Source organism: Triplophysa rosa, linkage group LG13 (genome assembly GCF_024868665.1).
Source record: "Triplophysa rosa linkage group LG13, Trosa_1v2, whole genome shotgun sequence".
NCBI lineage: Eukaryota > Metazoa > Chordata > Actinopteri > Cypriniformes > Nemacheilidae > Triplophysa > Triplophysa rosa.
Window position 1 is genome coordinate 19,738,048 of NC_079902.1, and position 21,909 is coordinate 19,759,956.

The following is a 21,909-nucleotide window of genomic DNA, read 5'->3' on the forward strand; positions in this document are numbered from 1 at the left end:
GTTGTTGTTTGGTTACTAACATTCTTCAAGAAATGTTAAACAGGTAAATGATCAAATGTTTTTTTTTATTGGCGATAGGAATTCCAAAAATATTTTCTATTAATGTTCAAAAATAATTGTCTGATTTGTATTATCTACCTCATGCATTTTCACTTGCTGCTAGCCTAGTTAAGATATCAATAAAGAAAAGAAACAAAGAATTGCTTGTGTGATCTGTGTAAATCTTTTGCATGGACTACATATGACCTTTAATTTGAATGCAAACAGGCACAAATGATACACATTTTTGTGTGTGTGTGGCGCGAGGGAGTCAGCCTATGGTACCAGAAGTACTCTATTTTACCATGGTAACAAACATACAGTATAGGGCTAAAACAGTTAAGTTCATACAGTACAGCAATACTTGTGATATAGAGTTAAGGAAAGTTTTAAAGACTTCCAAAGTCAAAGGCTAAAAGCAAGAAAAGTTCCAGGCCATGGATTCCAAAACAAAAGCAATGGAGGGAAAACAAACTCAGAAGCCTTATAGATTCTATTTGGATCTTGGGGAAATAAATTGGACCATAAAGAATCGTTAGATCGGAATGGACAAGCTTGAGGCGTCATGTTCAGTTTGGTTATTCTTTCAGTTGAAAGCTATAACAGAAGTTGAGAGGTTTTCCGTGGAGGCCTGCAAGAAGGAAGAGATCAGAAAACGAAGAATGAGAGTCTGGATGCATTAAAGATCAGTACCTAAGATAGAAATGCCTGAGGCTGTAAATCAACGTCAAAACAATGAGAAATAGCTCACTAAGATGATTTGTGGAGTGCCCTTAAAGTCATTTAAATGAACAAGTTTGAGTCAAATTGAAGAAGTTATTTATCATGACTGATTAAATCTGTCTGCATTAGCTTACACAGCTTTACATATTTGTCAGACATTTTTGCAGTGCATTTATTGCACATTTTATCAGTTTGTGTGTCCTTTGGGAATTAAAGATTGACACTGGCACTGCTTGCACCCTGCTCAATAAAATTACAATCCCGGAGAAGTAATTGCATGTTGCCATTTTGACTGTGCATCAGATAATTAAAGCCATAAGAAAAGTCCATTTGAAGCCCATAGTTAATTTTTATTGCATTAGTGGGGAGAGACTTCAATCCAGCTTTTGTCATAACCACACTGCCTGATATGGGAATTTCCTGTTCCCAGATAATGCACTTCTATCAAGGTGCTTCAGGTTTATCTTCCAGAGTCTGAACAAGGTTTATTGGAGCAACCGCTGAGCAGTAAGTAAATGTTTATTTAGAAAAGCAACGTGTCTGTAGGTTTGAGATTGGTTGTGTAAACTTTTTTTTTTCTGAATCCCCATAAAATGAACATTTGCTGTGTAACTGTCATGAGTTACCAGGCGACAGACTCAATTGCAGGGAGAAACAGAAGTTTATTAACACTGTAGATAGACAAGACAGTCAATAGTGACACCACCAGTAGCACGGAGACTGGCGGGGAGAAACTCGACCTAAAATGATCCTTTTTGTTTATTTCTGTGAACTTCTGACAACATTTCTCCCAGATTTCATATAAAAATGTTGTTTTTATTTGCAGAAAATGCACTGGAGAAAACAACAGAAAAGATGATCTGTGTTTTTAAAACTGAAACATCGCAAAAAAAGTTCATATTTAGTTTTAAACAACACAAAACATACACGTATTTTGTACATGTATTAGAAAAGTTAAAAAAATGTTTTATGAAATAACCCTGATTTTTCAAATGAGTTTATTATCATGCTCTCAGTTTTTCATATTGCTGTTGACTGTCACTCTTGAGGTTTGCTTTTGTTGGAATTCAACAAACACTACAATACATGACAGCAATACATTCAAGATTTAAATGATTTATGATGTTATAAATATAAAAAGCTGGCATTCATTACAGAAGACTGCAAGATTAAAACAAAAAATTGTTGATTATTGCCTTCTATTTAGTAATTGTGTGCGTTTCATTTTATTGATGTTTATGGTTATGTAAACTGGACATAAATAGAAGCCTATAAAGAAAGCGGGCTATGAACATTCCCCATCGCTGAACGATCACTGACTTCTGTTTAATTTCGCAAAAAAACTCCCATTTTAATGAATTGATCAGATTACACTGCACAATGCACTTTACATCATATCTGCTGTTGTTTATGAGGTCCTGGAGCCCGCAACGCGCCTAAACTCTTTTGCACAATGTTTCGCTACCACCTGCAGCATGAACTGGGGTGTTTGAGATGGAGGGAGACAGATTTATTTCTGAAGAGGGAGCTTCGGAAGATGGAGCTTTCAGTCATTAGTGACGGTCAATAGGTTAAAATCTATCCTATATATTGCAAGCAAATGATTGCTGTTTGTTAACAGCACAAAATAAGACCGCAATCCGTTATAATAAATGAATCTGATTTTACTGCACAATTAATTGTACATGCTTAATTTTACATACAGTACGCGCAGTGGGCCTAAAATTCCTTTGCACAGTATTTTGCTTCCACCTGTAGCATGTAGCATGCTTTTATGTTACAAACTAAAGCCGCCCTTGTGAGTGAAAAGTGACATTGCTTTCAGCCAATAGAAAATACAGTGATTTTTTTGTGTTATTTTTGTATTCTCACTGGGTGGGCAAGTCAGACGTTTAGGTGGGCTCAGCCCACCCCTGCCCATGGCCATGCCTAGCCGGCCCTGCTTTGCAAGATGTAAACACACTTGCGGTTTCTGTTTTTATTTATTATTGATTTCAATCTCTCAGATATATTCTTAAATCTTAAAGATTTGTTTAACATTTTAAATCAGTTATAAATATTCTGTTGGTTGTGTTTTGTTTTGTTCAAACGTCTGTGTAACTGAGACAGGAAGTTCTTCTGGACCAGCATTGAACCAGTGTTGTTTACATCATCCGAAGAGGTCTATATGCTATAGTTTACACCCAACAATAATTTCATAAACAGCAGATACACACTTATACAAATGACAGTATTTCTTTCCATGACAAACAGACCAAAAACAATGACCTATACAATACACCAAGTTTTTTGTCTAATCTAATGGTTGTGATTTAACTAATGCCTAGCCTATATTTTTAAATAAAGGGGAAGAAACCGTTTGATATGTTCTGACCAAACTTCTTGTTTAAAAAACAAATAGGTCAATGATGTGCAGTGTGCAAAACATATCGTACATTAGGCTAAGTATCGTACTTAGTGTGCACAATTTCCATGCCTCATCGTCGGTTGAGTCTCACGTCGTTTGTGAGTAAACCATGTCAATTTTCGGTAAAATGTATGTTTATTTTTATTTATGTTTAATTTATCTACATATATGCAGACAAGAGCATCACTGACCTTTGGTAATATTGTTACTAAATCAGTCGAAAATTGCATCATAGGACACGTGCGCATACGCTGGCGTCAACGTGTTGCTGTCCATGGTGCTGAAATTCCGCCTTCTGTAAACCGCTGGCGTTTGAAGTCATACACAGTATCTCAACCAATGAAGCCTGAATAACCGAAACAGTGCTATACTTGTATTAAATCACCAGATGGCAGAAGAGGCAAAGAAAAGTAATGCTTTACGGCCTTATCTTGTCTGCAGGTAGTCATAGTTGTTAATGCTCCATGAAAAATAATCCCCAGTCGAAAATAATTAATAATACCCAGTTGAAAATAACTTCATTATTTAATATGATTATATATGGTGCACATAAATGAAAGACGTAATAATTGATAATGGAAACTTTTGAATCACCAGCTGGAGCTGATCTTTACAAGGCTTCGTCATGCTTGTCTTGGAGGACAAAATCAATTGGTCACTAAAACCGTTCGATTGACTTTTAGAGCCAGATGTCACGACGCGCCCACTTCGGGCAGATAGACGGGGGAGATTGTGTTCCCCATCTGCAAGTAATTAGAAAATGAAATGCATGGGCAAGCTTAAATGTTGACTGGTCTTTTAGGATCGTTACTAAACTGACAGCATTTTACATGAATTGTACTGTATTGTACATAGTTTCATTTCTGATCAGTGTAGGATCTGTGAACAAAATAGTCTCCGGAGAAGAAGACAGAACACGATAGAAAAAACATGCGGATAGACAATTTTCCTCCCGATGTGTCTGTGTATGTGTTTGTAAGATAGATAGATAGATAGATGATAGATAGATAGATAGATAGATAGATAGATAGATAGATAGATAGATAGATAGATAGATAGATAGATAGATAGATAGATAGATAGATAGATAGATAGATAGATAGATAGATAGATAGATAGATAGATAGATAGATAGACCCTGTTTCCTTTTTTTATGAATCGATTTTATAAACGTAGAAAAAGTAGATTTGCCACATAAGCATATCCTTTAGTTTTTCCACTGTTATCATAATACGGGGAGGCAGAATACGTAAGTCTTGCTATGCAACTGGTCATCGTCAGTATAGCTGGGTCTCTCGCACCCCCATGATCAATACATGAGCTAAGGCGAGCGTTTCATCCCCTCATCCTCATTGGCTGGAAGCGTCTAGAGGAAGGCCCACCTCGAGAGCGTAGTGTAACATTTCCTTCAACGATATTTCAATCTACTACGCAATTGAACCATAAGGACCAACAAGGTGTTTTCAAAGGTAAGTTTTTCAATCGATATACCGACATTAAATGCAAGTGTTTTGTATGAACATGAACTGAGATCTGGCGACGTGTGAAAATACTGACGGTGATCTGATAAGGACATTTAAAAAGCCCCGTGCACAAGCTGTCGATGGAAGCGAGGTTTTGTTTGCTTGTGTGCGAATTAAATCATTAGCCTTCATGTTGAATTTATAGGAAACTCGTTGAGGAAACAGGCAATTGTTGCATTTCATGATTTAATTGAATCCGAGTCGTGTCTACCGCTTGGACAGGAGAGGTGACACCATATTGTGCAAGAACAGGTTCCGTCTTTTATAATTAAATTAAATCTAGCACAAAATCTGAACACATATTGTCTACACACCTTGCTTTTATTATAGCAATGCAGTCTATAACGTGTTTAAATCGAGAATGTAAAGCAAGAACCGTACACTATAATTTAATTTACACGATCTTAAAATATCCCTCCCACAATGCAGTTACGTGTTAAAATCCCATATGTGCTCGCTATAATAATGCAACCTCGCTTTTATTTACAGTTAAGGAATAGTGAATGAGTTTTCGAGCATTAACCATTTCTAGGACACGTTAACGCTAAAGAAATAACGTCAGCGGGTGGTGTGAGTTTCCATCTCCTTCTGTGCATGTATGGGCGAATAACGGGTTTTATCTTCAGGGAAATTAGACTCTTATTGTTGCATTGACAGGCTGGTATTAACACACTCAGCTTGTGCACACACAACACACGCACACGCTCTCAATTTCACATTAACCCCTATTTATCAGACACAGCTGTAACAGTATCCCTATTTTCACTGTAACTATCGATTCGTTGCTCTCTTGGATGCAGAGGGGCGAAGATGGATGTTTTCATGAAGGGGCTTTCCAAAGCTAAAGAAGGCATGGCAGCGGCCGCCGAGAAAACCAAGGAAGGCGTTGCGGTGGCTGCAGAGAAGACCAAGGAAGGCGTGATGTTTGTGGGTAAGAGCGTTAAGTACATTTTTTAAATGTATGCATATCACGATGCATGCGTGCGCACGGTGGGAGTGGGACGCCTGCGGGGCAGGAGGGGGTTACCATCTCCTTCACTTGTTCTTCTGTGAGCATCGCTGTAGGTTAAGGCACGATTGTGTAATTTTGTGATTGGCTGGAATGTTGGGTGGGGTTTCACGTTCTACGTGGGGCCTCATACGTTTTTCAGGTCCTGATGAAACGAATGAGACATGTACATTGATGGCAGATGCAGTCGAGATTCTACATTTCATCAGTATCTAGGGTTCGGGTTTTCTTTATGTTAAAGGCCATAATGTAGCCTAGTGTTTGGCCTCTGTTTATTCCATAGTACAATTCTTCAATTATTAAAAGTTAGATATAAGGGCTGATTTTTGGGTAGGTGATGTATTTCTAAACCTACAATATTTTTTATTATTTCTTGTGTAATTAATGTGCCTGCTAATTTTATGTTGCATTTTAAATACAAAAATAGAGAAAACGTATACTTTACATGTTATTATCACACCGTGGATCTGTAGACCTACATCTTTATATAACGTCTTGATGTTGAAATAAATAAATAGTCATTTTCAAACTTTATTTCTAAGTGTATAAGAATGTCATAATCTTTGTTTTACGTTATGAATTGTTGTATAGTATTACACAGAAGCTTCATATTGGGTAAAATTAAATATCCAGTATTTCTCACATTAGAATATACAGTATATCTAAGTTATGATAAGTAAACAGCATCATAACTGGCCTGCATAATATGTTTTACTATAACAATACATTTTGTAACAGTCAACATATTAATTGGAGTTCATTTCATCTCTTGGACATCCAAATGCAAGACCTTACTCATGCATTTAATGAAATGTCCTGTTTAATTTTCAATGGATTTTACATCTAGAATATTAAAAGCACTCAAGATTGTAGACTGGTATTGATTATAGTATAACATTACATGCTATATGTGGTGCATAGAGAAAATGCACCTGATGTATTTTTATTTTAGGCGATTCTAAATGTACACACTTGAGAGAGAAACAACCACACAATGAGATCGTTGACTTTTGGAGATGATCCAGCATCTCTCTGACCTCCTGTTGAGTTGGAGTAAAGCCGCACGGGCCACATGTCACACATTTCCATGAGCTCACAGGCCTCTACATTCACACTGCTCATGAGCTTTCAGTGTAAACAGAAAAACAGCATTTCAAAAATTGTATACCATATTGAGCTGAGAGAATAGTATTGTATCTCTTCAAGCGTCTGACGTTATTGAAGGTCGGCCTGCTTGATGTCCTGTGCTTTGATCGGTAAGACGAGAAGTTGATCTTGTCGGTTGACCCGGTGTAATTGAGCCGTTGGACTTTTTGGACGCCCTTTCAAACATTCCAGCCAGCACATCGTTCCCAGCCAACTCTCATTCATACTCTTTTTTTCAAGTTGATATAAATGAATAATAGAATCCGTCCACATTCAAATCTTACATCTGTGTCACCAGCATCCCGGGGAGAGACAATTAGCCCAGATTTCCTCAGCCCATCTGTGGTTGGTTTACATAGCAGATCTTCCTGTCTGTAGAAAAATCTTGAGACGATAACAGCAAATACAAGATTGTCGGGCTTGTGCGGGACGCTCACAGTGCCCTGGAAATCTATGCTTGAGTGGCCTTATGGGAGCGTGTGTTAGTCCATGGAGGAGGGGTGTCGGTTTGCTCATAGGTTCTCCTTTTACCTTGGACAGCAGCTGCGCAATCACACCCTCTCTCACGCACATGCAACGCCAACCCAGTGGAGGAGGGAACAAGAGGACGACATACATCGGCCTTGCTAATGTCATAGTGGCTCGATGCATCTGACGCCTCTCGTTTTCCCTGTCCATTTAAAATTTAGTTGCCTGGTGGTGTCCTGTGCTTGTGATCGCATCAGCAAATCAAGCTTTAGGATCCCTAGGATTGTATATTTAGCGGTGCTCGCTAAACACTTGTCGCTAGCACTGATGCTCATAGGGTTGGCGATTTGAATTAAAGTATGAGGATTAAATCTAGGCATGGGCAATTCCAGCATTATGGACGTCCAGAAATATATCAGAAATATACATTTTACTAAACCGCTGATGATAGAGTCCACACATCCGAAAAATATCAGTCTATGCACAAGTTTTCTATTTTTAAGGTCCAGTGTGTAATTTTATGGGGGATCTATTGACCTATTGACCTATATGCAATTTAATATACATAACTATGCCTTCAGAGGTGCATAAAGACCTTACAAAATGAAGTGTTATGTTTTTATTACCTTAGGATGAACTATTTCTACAAACACTGCGGGTCCCCTTGCATGGAATTCGCCATGTTGTTGTGCCCACTTATAAGGAATATAGACCGATGTGACTTACCAGACTATGGAAAACTATACATAAAAATGCATCAAAAACCTTAAGAGTGACTTCACACAGGTATTAAATCACTAAATATTGATATCAGATCAGTATGATAAAGACCTTTGGTAAAAACTTTTTTTTTCAACAGATACGATTTCCTGTAGCTCAGTGATTAGATCATGGCGCTAACAGCACCAAGGTCATGGGTTCGATCCCAGGATTGCACATACTTAGAAACAAATGTATAGTATACTGCCATGTAAGTCGCTTTGGATAAAAGCGTACATTGCAAAATGCAATGTAATAATATCCTGTATGCAGCATGGCAAATAATACTATACAGTAGAAAAACATATAGCGTTCCGTTGAAGGAGAAACACCAGCCTTTTAAAGGAAAGAATATGTGCCAATATGTTTTGATATGGGTCAATAAGCAACCGCATAGCAATGTCCTAGAAACTGCATAGCAACACACTAAAATCAATGAAAAAGTCTTACACCATGTCTACACGGGACGCGACGCGACACGACAAAAGACATCAGAAACGCATTAGAGTCCATTATAATTTTACACTTTGTCCACACTGGATGCGCAACGCAACAATCCCATTAGAACAAACCATGTGTCGTGTCGCGCTGGTCGCAAGGCCATGAGGGTGGGGTCGCAAGATGATTTCCAGAAATCTTTTTTTTTTTTTAGGAATAGCGTATTTAATCAATAAGTGTAACAAAATATAAAAATATTAGTTAAGTTAAAAATAAAACCATCGAATCAGTTTGATTAAATTTGACCATCTGTAGTAATAGTTCATGGTTTATGTATAACAAGAGTAAAATAATGAGTAAATAACTATGAAGTTGTATTATGTAAGACTGTTCTTTTGTGTTGTCATTATGCATGTGTTTGGATAGACCTAATAAGAGCATTTGCGCAGTTGCGCGCAATGTTTGGATACTTTACCCACCTCCGAGGATAGTGGGGGTCTCGAGTCCCTAGCACTGTTATTTGGGGGGGTCGCGGGCTGAAAAGTTTGGGAACCCCTGCCTTATAGGACTGTATGTAGACAAATGATATTCTATTAAGCATTTTTCAAGACATTTTTTCAAAAATGTAGTCACCCCTATTTATCAAAACTAATGTATTTGCTACATCTAGAAAGTGCTATTTGACATTATGTAGTAACTCTCTCCCTTTGAAGAATTTTAGTTCACTCCAACAGACCTGTTCCAGTGATCACTTTGAGATACAGGTTCAATTAACTCTAATGATTTTTCAGTGAACCTTTAAATGAAGCTGCACTAAAGTTTCAACCTCGTATTTCACATCGACTTTCTACTTACGACCTGTCTGTGTCATGCAGCTCCTTCCAGCCTTATCACTGTTGCTTTCGAAGACTCGTTCAGTGGTTTCAGCATTTCATAGACCGTGTAAATAACTTTATAATCTTTATGTGCTTTCAGGCAGCAAGACCAAAGACAGCGTCGCAACAGGTAAGGTGATTCTGCAAATCGTCCTTTAGTCTTGTCTTGTAAATAATGAATACGTCTCATTTAAAGTGCAGAAAGGACATGGCACGCAGCCACCAAGTGGAACCGAGACAAATAGTTCTGTGCCTGGGTTATATTTCACCGGGATGTTTCATGTATTAGTTGCTGGCCTGTTTAAGTGCATTATTTCTAAACCTCACTTTGTCGCAATTATTTCTACATTTGGTATCGCTGTATTTAAAGCATGTATATAGTGCATTATACAATGAGGTATTTTAATATATACTGTTATATGAAATGCTATTTTTTATATTCTGAATGTCTGTGCAATATCTGTGTTGAAAATGGGTCGTGTGAGTGTTGAACATGTGACATGATTTATCTCCGGTCAGTGGCTGAGAAGACAAAGGAGCAGGCGTCTCAACTGGGAGGAGCTGTGATGTCCGGGGCGGGAAATATCGCCGCGGCCACGGGCCTGGTGAAAAAGGACGAGTTCCCCACTGACCTGAACGTATGTTCTGTTTTTCAACTCGTTTTCATTTGACCTTTTGTCAGCAAGCCTGTCATGAAATGTTTAATTTGAGATTTGCGACCAGTTTTAATTCATAGATGAGGAAGTCTGAAAGGTGTTTTGTAGGCAATAATGAAAATGTATATGAAGAGCCCTCAAAAACGGTTATAGGAATTTGAATGGCACTTGGATGATATAAATGTCTGTCATAGCAGAGAAATACCTGTAGATGTCTATAAGAGGACAGTAAACCTCTAACACAATCACATTCACATCAGAATACATGACATACTGTATGATGAAGGGCAGCTTACCCCACAGGAAATATCTTACTGTTTTCTGTCCTGCTGAGCCACCTCCCATCTCTCTCTCTCTCGCTCTCTCTCTCTGTCCCTCGACCATGCCCAAGGTCACCTTACACAATTACACATTGCACGGTACTTAAAAATGCACTATGGGTCTTGAAGGAAGTCATCAAACTTATGCACAGTTTAAACAAACTTTGGTATCATATTTGTGGTAGAGATGTGGTCTCCTTGGATTTTATCAACTACATCCTTTGTGGTGAATCAATAATCTCATAAATCAATAAGTGAAAGCTAAGCTTTATGTTCATATATGTTGCGCTAATGTAAGACCTATGTGAAATTACATCACGAGACAAGAAAAGAAACATGTTACTAGCATTTATTTTAAAGCATTCAGTTAATCTGTTAGCTCAGTGAATGTGAAGTATAGCTGTTGTCATGACATGGAGACTATGTGTGTAGATGGCTGGTGTAAGTGTGTAGTTTAGCGGTTTTGGAACATGTGAAAAACTGTGTGGGTGGTCAGTGCTGAGTCTGTTGATGGATAGGACAGTGTGATTTATGTTTGTGTTGCTTTAGAACATGTTTCGCTGTCTGATTTACTGTTGGTCTTTCTATGGAAAATGTGTGTGTCGCTGTGATTTGATGTTGTTTAGCTTGAAATGCAAAAGATCTTTATCCCTGCTGTTTTTGTTCAAAGCTGTTGCACTGTGACATTTCCCATTTAAAAATGATTCTTACGACATCATATTTAAAATGTCATTTTAAAGGATTTAAAGTGGCATCACTCATTTTAACCACTTGGTTCAAACACATTTAAAGGAACAGTTCACTTCACCGGATATTAAAAATAGTGTATGTTTTATTTGTTAACCTCCATATGATCTGAATCTTCAAAATTCTCCTTTTGTGGTCCTTAAAGGAACAGTTCACCCAAAACGTAAAATCCTGTCATCATTTACTCACCCTTAAGTTGTTCCAAACCTGTATACATTTCTTTGCTCTGACGAACACAGAAAAAGATATTTGGAAGAATGCTCGTAACCAAACAGTTCTTGGCCACCATTGACTACCGTAGTAGGAAAATTTGCTTTATAAATGTCTTTGTTCTGTTGAATACAAAAGGAAGATATTTTGAAGAATGTAGAAAAGCAAACCGTTTTGGGGAACTTTTGACTAGCGTTGTAATTTTTCCTACTATTGTAGTTAATGGTGGCCAAGAACAGTTTGGTTGCAAGCATTCTTCCAAATATCTTTCTTTGTGTTCATCAGAACAAAGACGTTCAGATTTAAAATGACTCGACGGTGAGTTTAGTGAATTTTTGGGTGAACTGTTCTTTTAAAGGTAAAGGAAACATTATTGGAGCCAATTATTATTAAACATTTTTAGCTTTGCAAAATGGTTTAAGACCACTTTAAGAATCGTACTTCCACAAATGACACAGTTTCCCGAGAATGACCCAGGTGGCTGTGTGTATGTTTTGTAGTTAAATGTGAATGAAGGTTCTGACCGAATGTGTAGTAATAATAGGATTGATGGCTGCTGAAATATGACCTAAATGACTGTGATAAAAATAAACCTTTCAGTGACCCAGAAATGTAAAAAAATTCTGTGTAGGTAATGAGAAATTCTCGCGTTCTCTCTCACTTTTCTCCTTCCTCTTTCTCTTTCATGCTATGAAATGCAGTTTGATTAAAAATGTATTGCTCATATATGAACACATTTAACATGCATAGCAAAAGAACGTTAGCAGATTCATCTTTAATACATTGTACAGACAGTACAGTCAGACATGTGCCAGTATTGCTTACTCTATGATGTTGTATTAAGGTTCTCAAGCAGTTTTGTGTTGTTTTTGTGAAAAATGTTTTGGCAATATTGAGTTTTGAAGGTTTTCTCATGTGTGTCCACAGCCTGAGTTTGGTCAGGAAGCCAAAGAGGAACAAATGGGTGAAGGTCTCATGGATCCCGAGGGACAGACATATGATGACTCTCAGCAGGTCAGAACATCCTCTTTGCATCAGTACAACCTTATGAAAATGAAGTGTGGCTTTACTACAGTAACCATAATTTTACTAATCGTAGGAAAACTGGTGTATAAACAGTAGACAATCTGGCAAATAAACATAGTTCATTTTTGTGTGGGACATCACCCACAAATACTTTACCTAAATAACAGTGTTGTTTGTGTGCATATTATGTTATTATTTATTCATTTTATTACGGATAATAATTATTCATATTTATCTATATTTATAATAAAAATCTATTTTTATTTATATTTGTAGGTATTATTTATTTAACATTTTTCCGTTATGCGTGGCATCTGATTTTTATTTGTCTCTCTCTGAAAAACTTGCTGTTAGCCAAGCACAGCATTTAAAAAATGTAAAACATTAACATTATTGTTGTGTAATTACCACTAAATTAAATGAATGACTGATACTTTGCTTCAAATCAAATCCCTTTTCTTACACACTGAAATAATTTCTAATCAAAGAATAGTTACCTAAATAAAACCCCTTATACCATCTCAAAGATTCCTATTTTGCTATTTTAATCTAACACCAGACATTTATTAACACATTGTCTCGAATGTGTCATCGCTATACACAGATATGGTGGGATTCCCTGTGTGGTGTCTTTCTACCTCCTCCTCTTCCACTAAGCCCCCCCCCCCACTCCCCGTCTTGCTACTTCACTATCATCCTGTATCTGCCTACATAGGAGTGGTGCTGACATCATAAGCCCTGTTGCATTGTGGGTAGTGATGTAGGCTCCCCCTACCATGTTTAGGAGATGGGCTCTTCCGGTAGATTCTTAATGTCTGTTCTCTTTAACAGAGTGAAACAGTGCTGTCTGATAATGCCTATGTGTTAGCTGTAACTTGAGATGTTAGTGAAGTCATTTTACTAATATAAATTAAAATTATGTGAAATTACATCAGTGAAATAAATTATTGAGACGTGGCTGATCCGTCCAGTCTGAAAGCATCAGTCGCCCTCTGCTGAGGGAAATAAGGTACTGCAACAATAGAACAGCGTTGAAAAGTTTTTGTGTGGAAAGAAAAAAATCGACGTTTTTATGTTCCAGATGGTCCCAGAAGTTTTATGTATAATAATAATAATAATAATAATAGCACAATACATTAAATTGCTTAATATTTCATATTGATGTCTATGTATTTTCATTCAACATAGCTTATTGTGTGGATATCACAACTCTCTTATTTTTTTAACTCCTTAATTTTTTAATTTTAAAATATTTGAGAATGTTTTTGTTATTACATATACAATTTTATTGCATATTGTGGGAAGAATATTGTAGAAAGCATTCATGCTATATCACACTGTGTATGGTTATGCATGTGACAAATAAACCTTTTAAACTTAACTTAAAACATTTTTTTGTATTTTTTCAGTTATAATAATTTTATCAACAGCGAATAATGCAGCTTTGTAGCCGAGCAAGCTTTTTTCTTCCTGTTTTTAAAAATGTCCTCTTTCTGTTTCTACTTACAGGACAACCAAGATTACGAGCCAGAGGCGTAAACGTCACATTCCAAGTCCGAGTTCAGCCAGCAGCACAAAAAGTTTATATCAATAACAAGTACAAACCTTAAATCACAAAAAAAAGAAAAAAAAGAAATATATTCCAGTTAATCCTGCCGAGAAATGTTCTTCCTATCAGATATATATACTTTTATTATGATATATTGTAAATGTCATGTTCTGACAGTAAAGTGTTGGATGTAGCTCTATGCTGACTGCCGGGGGCGCACTATCTCGTTTCCTTGACTCCCTCCCAATGAAACGAGAGCCGCTCCCCCCATTGTGACTCTTTGTACTTGTGTATCTGCATTTCTATATGTAATAGATGTTTCAGATCTTCCAATAGCATATTGGGGGTTCAAATATCTTCGGGTAAATATGATATTATATATAGCTGTGTGCAATGCCTGTTTGTGGGAATTTTTTTATTTCTTTAATATTAAAGCAAGTTGATTATTTCATGTTTTTGAAGTAAGAGTTTTATACGTTGTAACTTTATAGTTGCTTGTGATATCATTCCAGTGGACTATTTGTTAGAAGTTGGGCAATTTGTATCTGTTTGTGTGTATGTATGCGTTTGTGTACTGGAGATTTTGAAGGTAGTGTAAATGTGTCTTGAAAATGTTTATGGATGTCAATATGTGCTTTACAATGCTGGAAATGTCAATATTGTCATTCAAGACAAGTGAATCCTCTGTAAATAAAAACAAGCAAAACACATTTCTCCCTTTTTGAAATGATTTGATATTGACGCGCAGATACGGGATTATTAAAATCCTTTTCTCAGTGGAAACATCTCGTATGTCTCCATATAAAACATCAATATTAAAGAGATCTTGCAGAAAGATATCGAGACAAACACAGAGAACAATGTCTCCCATACTTTCCTATCTCACCTCTCTTATCAACAGGATGTCTGGCTGCCTCCAGAACCCAACATTGTGCTCTACGGACATGCTGAGTCCAGCAGAATGGGTATAGAGCGATGCCCGACCTCTCATAGCTGGGATACCGGCATAAACCAGGCACCATTGATGGATTAGCATGTGTAACCATAAAGGAATGCAGTGCCGCCTGGCATCAGAGGGTATTTAAGAGCCCCGTGCCAGTGCCCGCTTTACGCCAGGCCGGTTCGACTGAGTATATGTGGTCAGTATCATGTCTTCCTTCAAGAAGTCTCTGGAGGGTCTGAAGAACACCACACAGTCAGCCACTAAAGGCGTCACTGACAGTGCAGGTACTGATGGGGTTGATCTTTTTCATTCAGCAACTGTAATTTCAAGTTTAGAAAGAACCTCATACGAGGAGAAAATCTTGAGAGCTTTGCTGGGTATAGTTAAAGAGTTGTAATTTGCTGGGCATGAAATCACAAGCTGAAAATCAATCTTAAAAATGCTGGGATTTTAGGGATCTTGCTGTTTCTGTTTTTTAAAGACTTTTGTTAATGTGTGTGAAAAACATTAAGCATGTTTATGAATATAATTTCAGTTCAAGCAGCGCAAGACGCCGTGCACCAGGTGGCAGAATCCTCCAAAGAAACCACCAATATGGGTAAGAGAGGACAGACAGCTATATGTCTGCACAGATATCTGAATACATAAGAGTGAACGCGCATGTTTTTCTTTCATTCGATGAATGTGCGTCATTTAAAGTCAATCATTATTTTAGCATTACTGTACCAACACTGTTGGTAGTCTTTGTGTACCATAATCAAAAATGTTGTTGCTTTCTCAATTTGTTGCACCCTATATGAAGAATATGCAAATGCATCTCTAAAGGATCTCTCTCTCTCTCTTTACATATGTGTGGGTGTGTGTGTGTGTGTATACAAACAGCTGCTGAGGAGGCGTCCAGACAAACACAGTCTGCTATAGGCACAGGGAAAGCATCAGACACCATTAAGGAGTTTGGACACAAATTGAGTTCTAAATAAATGCTGCACATTCCCTTTTATCAAAATACCTAAAACGTTTGCTTTTTTATCTGAACTTCTTTTAAAAATGACCTTTTTCGACTTTTTTTATTGTGCCATGCATCCAAAATTGATCCAGTTTGCATTTCCCATGCGGGACGTTTACTAAATAAATTTTAGTCTAAATGTTGATACTTCTATATTTAAAGTCTGTTAAAAGATTCTTGTGTTATGATAATACATTATACATATTGCTGTGTCTATATTTGAATCCCTAGTGTTAAAAGGATAGTTCACCCAAAACTGAAAATTCTGTCATCATTTACTCACCCTCTTGTGCAGAATACAAAAGAAGATATTCGAAGAATGTCGGTATGACCGAACAACGGCGGTACCCATTGACTTGCATTACAGATATGCCTGTTTGGTGATCTGCAGAAAAAAAAGTCATACAGTGACAAGAGGGTGTGTAAATGATGACAGAATGTCTCATTTCAGGTGAACTATCACTTTATTATGTTTTCTTTCAAGTGTTTTCATCATGGATGTACACTATGTAAGACTACGTCCACTTTTATAGTAAACCCTTCTATTATTTTTCTCTGCTCCCACGTCATCCGTGCCGGGCATGGGGTATCAGAGGAGGGGGTGGTGATGTGTCGCTATAGCAACATAACACAGATCGACCACGATGAAAGAACTTCCATTCAAAAGTGCCTTAGGGCATATTCAGTATTTCCACGGATGTCAAAAGATGATCCTTTGATAATGAGCAATACGCTGCCATGCAGCCATGCATCTCGCTTCCCAATGTGTTTCACAGTACACCTTAAATACAGCATCATCAGTAAGTTATTTTTCAGTTTGTTGTTTTGTTGAAAAGTAGAGGATGTAAAATACAAATCTGACAACTACATTATGGATGCAAGATTCATTCCCTTCTCTAATGGTACGGATAACAGTCGGCTCTGTAGCAATCTCTATGTAGAGAAGGTTTACTGTTGAGTTCAGGAGGGGGTATGTTATGGATCAGGTGCTTTATGTCAAATGAGAGCAGCTACTGAGCCCTAACTCCAACATTATCACATATACACAGAGAATTAACATAAATAATGCTGGGTTGTTTCAATCCATGGTTATGGACAAACCAAACTGTTGGATCAAATAACCTAGAAAATTCTGGATTGTTGTAACACAATTTTGTGCCAAATAAACCAACGTCGGGGTTGACTAGATGTATTTTTAAAAAAATCCAACAATCATTTATTTAATAATGCACATTACAAGTACTGTGTATGATAAGAGGAATGCTCATATTCCAATGCCAGATTGTGTCGGTGTCTGTTCTGTCTTTATTCAATTTTTATCAAACCATTTATTTATTTAATAAATAAATGTGTTTAAAATTCCCTTCAAATTCCCCAAAGATGTATGCAGACGCAAATGTAAAACAGCTCTATCCTTACAAAATGCTTCTCCGTCCCTTCTTGCCATCTACAAACTCCCTCACACCCCGTCTTCTCCCCGCCTCCGCATCCCCATCACTTTTACATCCCTATCCACCTCCAGCTACATCCTCTTGTTTTCAGCGGTATATAAAATGCGTTGTCTACCCCCTCCCCACCCGAACACCGTGAGCACAGTCACTCCCCCCTCCCCGCGTGTACATGGCTGGTTGCTAGGCAACAGATATTCTGTGGGAGCGTGCGATTGGCAAAAGCTCTCGATTTTATGGTGTGAACATAGAGACACTGACTGTGGCGCTGCAAACGGGCCAGTATGAGAAGAATTTTGCTGGGTTGTTTATTGCTCATTGCCATACGGTTACATGTTCTTTACTAACTTATCATATCAAACAGAAAATCGATTATGGATTACAAAATGCATTGCATATTACAGCTATCTACTCTGAAATGCAATTTAGATTGACATACATACATATATATTTTGCTCTGTCTCATTTGAAAAAAGATTGAAAAAATCATCAAAACTGAACACATGAACTAAATTGTACAAAGTGTCTTTGTTCCCACAGAGACATTATTACCGGTGCATTCATTTCGACATGTCTGTCAAAGTAAGGAGCCTTGTTTTACCTTTTTTTCTATTCCAAAAAAACAAAACCTGGATATTAATCGTCATCATTTGCTTCTGATTAAAGAGCTGAAGAGACTTTGTCATTTCATTACCACACACTGCCAGGTTGAGTCTGGTTTCCAGGGAAACTAAAAATCAGAAGCCTATAGTACTCACAGCCACAGTAAAATCCAAGGACCACCATCCAGTGAGATTCTTCTGGAAACAAACAATATACAGTCTGCCTCTTATCATTACGAGCACCTACCAGCGGAGCTTGAAGAATCATTTTGTGCCCTGGATCTTAAGTCTTTGAAATATGGATACAGTTCTTGGTCAGTTGTGCAGTTGAGGTATGTGTCGTTGGGCTCTATTTTAAAAATAGTTTCATTGTGTGTCGTCCTTGTTTTGCTCATCGTGTCACCGTGCAAGTTTTTCTGTCGATTTATGAAATCCGACTGCTGAAGTGCATTCGGGTGCAGAAATATAATTGCATTAAAAGGAATCATTCTTATTGACAACAGATACTGTTGTTCCTTTGCGTAAGTACTTTGAGGATGCGGTTTTGAATTTGTATAATCAAATTATGAACGTGCATTTTTATTTGCTGATTTTTTGTAGTCTCTGAGATTATTACAAAACCATCAAGTTCTCATCTCACTGTGATGGCAGTTTGATCTGTAATAGGTTTTTCTGTATGAATCTCTATTTTTGGCATTAATCGCTCCATATTAAATATTCCACATTTGAATAAACTTAATGCATTCTATGCAATGTTTCTTTTAGCAAAACCATCAGTGGTGTGAGACAGTTCGAAATTTACCACCCCTGACCGACAACCAAACGTCTTGTCTAATGGAGGGTCCTGTTCTGACAGAAAGTGAAGTTTGGAAAGTTGGTTCGGGGACCAACACGAGTGACAGAATTGACTTTTCACCCCTTATGAAGGACGAAAGCTTAACGAAAGAGTCCGCAGTCCAAGAGGAGACCTGCAGCAACATCGAGGAGCCGTCTGATCCGGAGGTTACACCAGATCAGATCAAGTCAGTAATTCCACATGACATGAGATTAGAAGAGGATGTATCTTCAACTCAAACAGAAGCCAGGAGCGATGAGACATCTGAGCCAGCAAGTAAGCAAGAGATGTGTTATATCCAAGCAGAGTATAAGAACCAACAAGACCTTAACCAGGAGATCACTATACTGGTGACCAATCACGATTGTACTTTGGAGGATGATGCGAATGAGGATTTTGAGGAGCAGAAGATGTGCCATGTTGAATTCAAGAGCATCTCTTCAACAGAACCAATTGAGGAAGAAAGTCAAGATGGTTCCATCGTCGTGGCGAACGTGATTGAGGTCAGTCAGGTCCAGAAGGCCAGCGTGACAGGTAATATATCTACCGAGCAAAATACTAATGCCGAGGAACCCAAATCGCCTAGAGATCAATCCAGAGAGGTCAAAAATAAAGATGAGACGGACTTTAAAAAAGCCCCCTCAGATTCAAACCCTCCACAGACAACGGATGCAAGCAGTACGTGTGCTAACACAAACACTGAACCCAGAGCATCAGTGGAAGTCTGCGGTGTAAAAGATCAAACCAAACAAACTGAAGGTGAAGAAATAACCATAAAACTAAAGAAAACAGAATGCAGGAATGCTGGTCGGCCCCCTCAAGAGACACTCGCTCTGACTCGGTCGCCCGGACGCCAACAGCACGTTCAAACCCAAGTCAGCCTGGAGGTGATGTATCAGTCCGTGGCCACCAGTCCCATGACACCTCAAGAGGGTTCTGCTGCATTTCTGTTCCCAAGCTCCTTTGGGAAGTTGGGAAGCAGTTGCACTACGGAGGCAGCCCAGAGCACTGAGACCAAAGATGCTGAGCTCCAGGTGGGCCACGAGGTGGAGTTTCGATCGGTCGCCACAGCTCCGATGACACCTATAATCCTGACCGCACCTGAGTTTATTCCTGAACCGGAACCTCGGATAGGGATGACGGCGGAACAGCCGGAACCCGTGCAGGACGTGAGCTGGGATGAGAAGGGAATGACTTGGGAGGTGTACGGTGCTGTGGTTGAGGTGGCAGTGTTGGGAACGGCCATCCAAAAACATCTGGAGAAGAAACAGAAGAAACTTTCGACAGTGCCCGTGTCTACAGATGCTCCACAAACTGATACGATGGAAACATCTGTGCCCGTCCCTTCCAGTCCTCCACCCACACTGGACCCTAGCGAGTTCAACCCAATCACAGAACAGAGTACGAAAATTGAGGAAAAGGAAGAGAATGGGGGCAGGCGTCGGCAGAATGCGTTTCGCCGGTGGTTTAGGAACGCCAGGCGGCCGAGCTGTTGTTCAAGACCACGTCAAAATGAGGAAAACTGAGGAACTTTGGCTTCAGTGATGGCCATGTGCAGGACTGGGTTGTGTTTTTAAGTACAGACATTATATGGATGGTCATCCATAATCATTTTTTGGTTTGTTTTACGTGCATACGCTCTATGAAATTAAGTTTCTTCTTGCTTTCTGGCTTTTTGCTATAAGTATTTTGCTTCTGTCAAAATGTGCTGCACAGATGTTTTTGTGGTCAGTGAGGATCACTTTTAAAGTGCCCTTTTAAATTAGTTCTATTGGAGTGATTTTACCTTTAAAATTTATTTAACTACATTTTGAAAAATGTTGGGTTATTTTCAACCCATGATTGGATCAAAAGGGATAAACCCAACCGCTGTGTTGCATAAATTAACCCAAAAAAGTCCATAAATGACCCAACCATTGGTTAAAACAACCCAACATTTTGGGTCAGGTTAATTCATAACCCAACAGTTGGGTTGATCCTTTTTTGACTCAACCATGGGTTTAAAATCATTTTTTTGTTGAAGTCTATATATAAATATATATTTAACTTTATATATTTACAGCAGCAGTCTGTAACTTTTGCCTCTCTATCATAATCTGTTTAAACATAAAATTGCAGGTTACGTTGTGTACTTATATTTTTACACATTGAAAACAACATGACAGTTTTTGAGAAATTAAAAAATCTGACCTGACAGATCAAATCATAATTATAAGCTTACCGTTGTGAAACAGGGTAATGTATGAAGACAGTTTTGATTTTTTGTATATTTGCTCATTAGATTAGATTAGTTTCTTTTTAACAACACCAAAAAGGCTGCGGAGCTTTAAGGAGCCGTAAAAACAAAATTTATAGAGCAAAATAAATATTTACATTTTTGGTGTTTCAGGCATCTCAAGATGACGCTTTTGCAATGGTGAAATGTTTGGTGTTCTTTTTAGAAGTTTCAAACCTTTTTCTATTCGCTTTTGTATAACTGTCTGGTTTTTAGTGGATTTGTCTTGTATCTGCAGTTAAGCTCAGCAAACCCATCGCAAGCAGGCCTCACGTCCACTGTGATGGTTTGTGACTATTGTGATAGCTGTAAAGTGATATAGTTTTAAAATTAAACCACGTCTATAAAAAACACTTGGCTTGTCACTAATGTTGCTAACTTTATTTCATTAATGTAGCAAAATTAAAAGAACATTCCATCAAATAATTGCACATATTCATCAATACACCATATATAGACAATTTAAGTTATGTACATCCTGGTCAGTAAGATCTGAGAATTCTATTTGCTTGCTTTGATTTGACTCGGGCATTAACCAAGCCGGCTGGTGCAAGGTAACATTTGGCAGGGTTCACAAGCAGTGCCATTCAGTAAATTTGATGTAAATTAGTTTGTTTATGTAGTATTTTATCTTGTCATTCATGTGCTTTGTTCATATATATTGCAAGAAATTAAAAAAAGGTGCAGCTGTGGCAATTTCAAAGCGAGTTCCATTCTTCTCTATAGCAGAACGTAAAATGAAGGATTAGGTATAATTTACTGAAGAGTCCATTCTTATTATTACATTAAAATTATAAAAAATAAAAAAGTATTGTTTAATGACCACAAGTTTAAAGTGCCATGAACTTATTTTATTAAAACGTTTCTGTAAATGCATTCATTTAAAAGCGCAGTATTGATATATA

At 37.9% G+C, this 21,909-nt stretch overlaps 2 protein-coding genes across 2 annotated transcripts; both read left to right on the plus strand.

The window, feature by feature from the left end:
- Positions 1-4,503: 4,503 nt before the first annotated feature.
- sncb (synuclein, beta) lies at positions 4,504-14,605 on the plus strand. Its single transcript, XM_057350072.1, has 6 exons — positions 4,504-4,638; positions 5,493-5,623; positions 9,488-9,517; positions 9,907-10,025; positions 12,248-12,334; positions 13,856-14,605. Exons 2-6 carry the CDS (start codon positions 5,503-5,505, stop codon positions 13,883-13,885), a joined length of 387 nt encoding a protein of 128 aa, XP_057206055.1. The 5' UTR covers positions 4,504-4,638; positions 5,493-5,502; the 3' UTR covers positions 13,886-14,605.
- A 2,971-nt stretch (positions 14,606-17,576) lies between these two features.
- Positions 17,577-21,709, plus strand: LOC130564216 (G protein-regulated inducer of neurite outgrowth 1). Its single transcript, XM_057350160.1, has 2 exons — positions 17,577-18,226; positions 18,660-21,709. The coding sequence occupies exon 2, from the start codon at positions 18,729-18,731 to the stop codon at positions 20,253-20,255; it is 1,527 nt and encodes a 508-aa protein (XP_057206143.1). The 5' UTR covers positions 17,577-18,226; positions 18,660-18,728; the 3' UTR covers positions 20,256-21,709.
- The last annotated feature ends 200 nt before the right edge of the window (positions 21,710-21,909 follow it).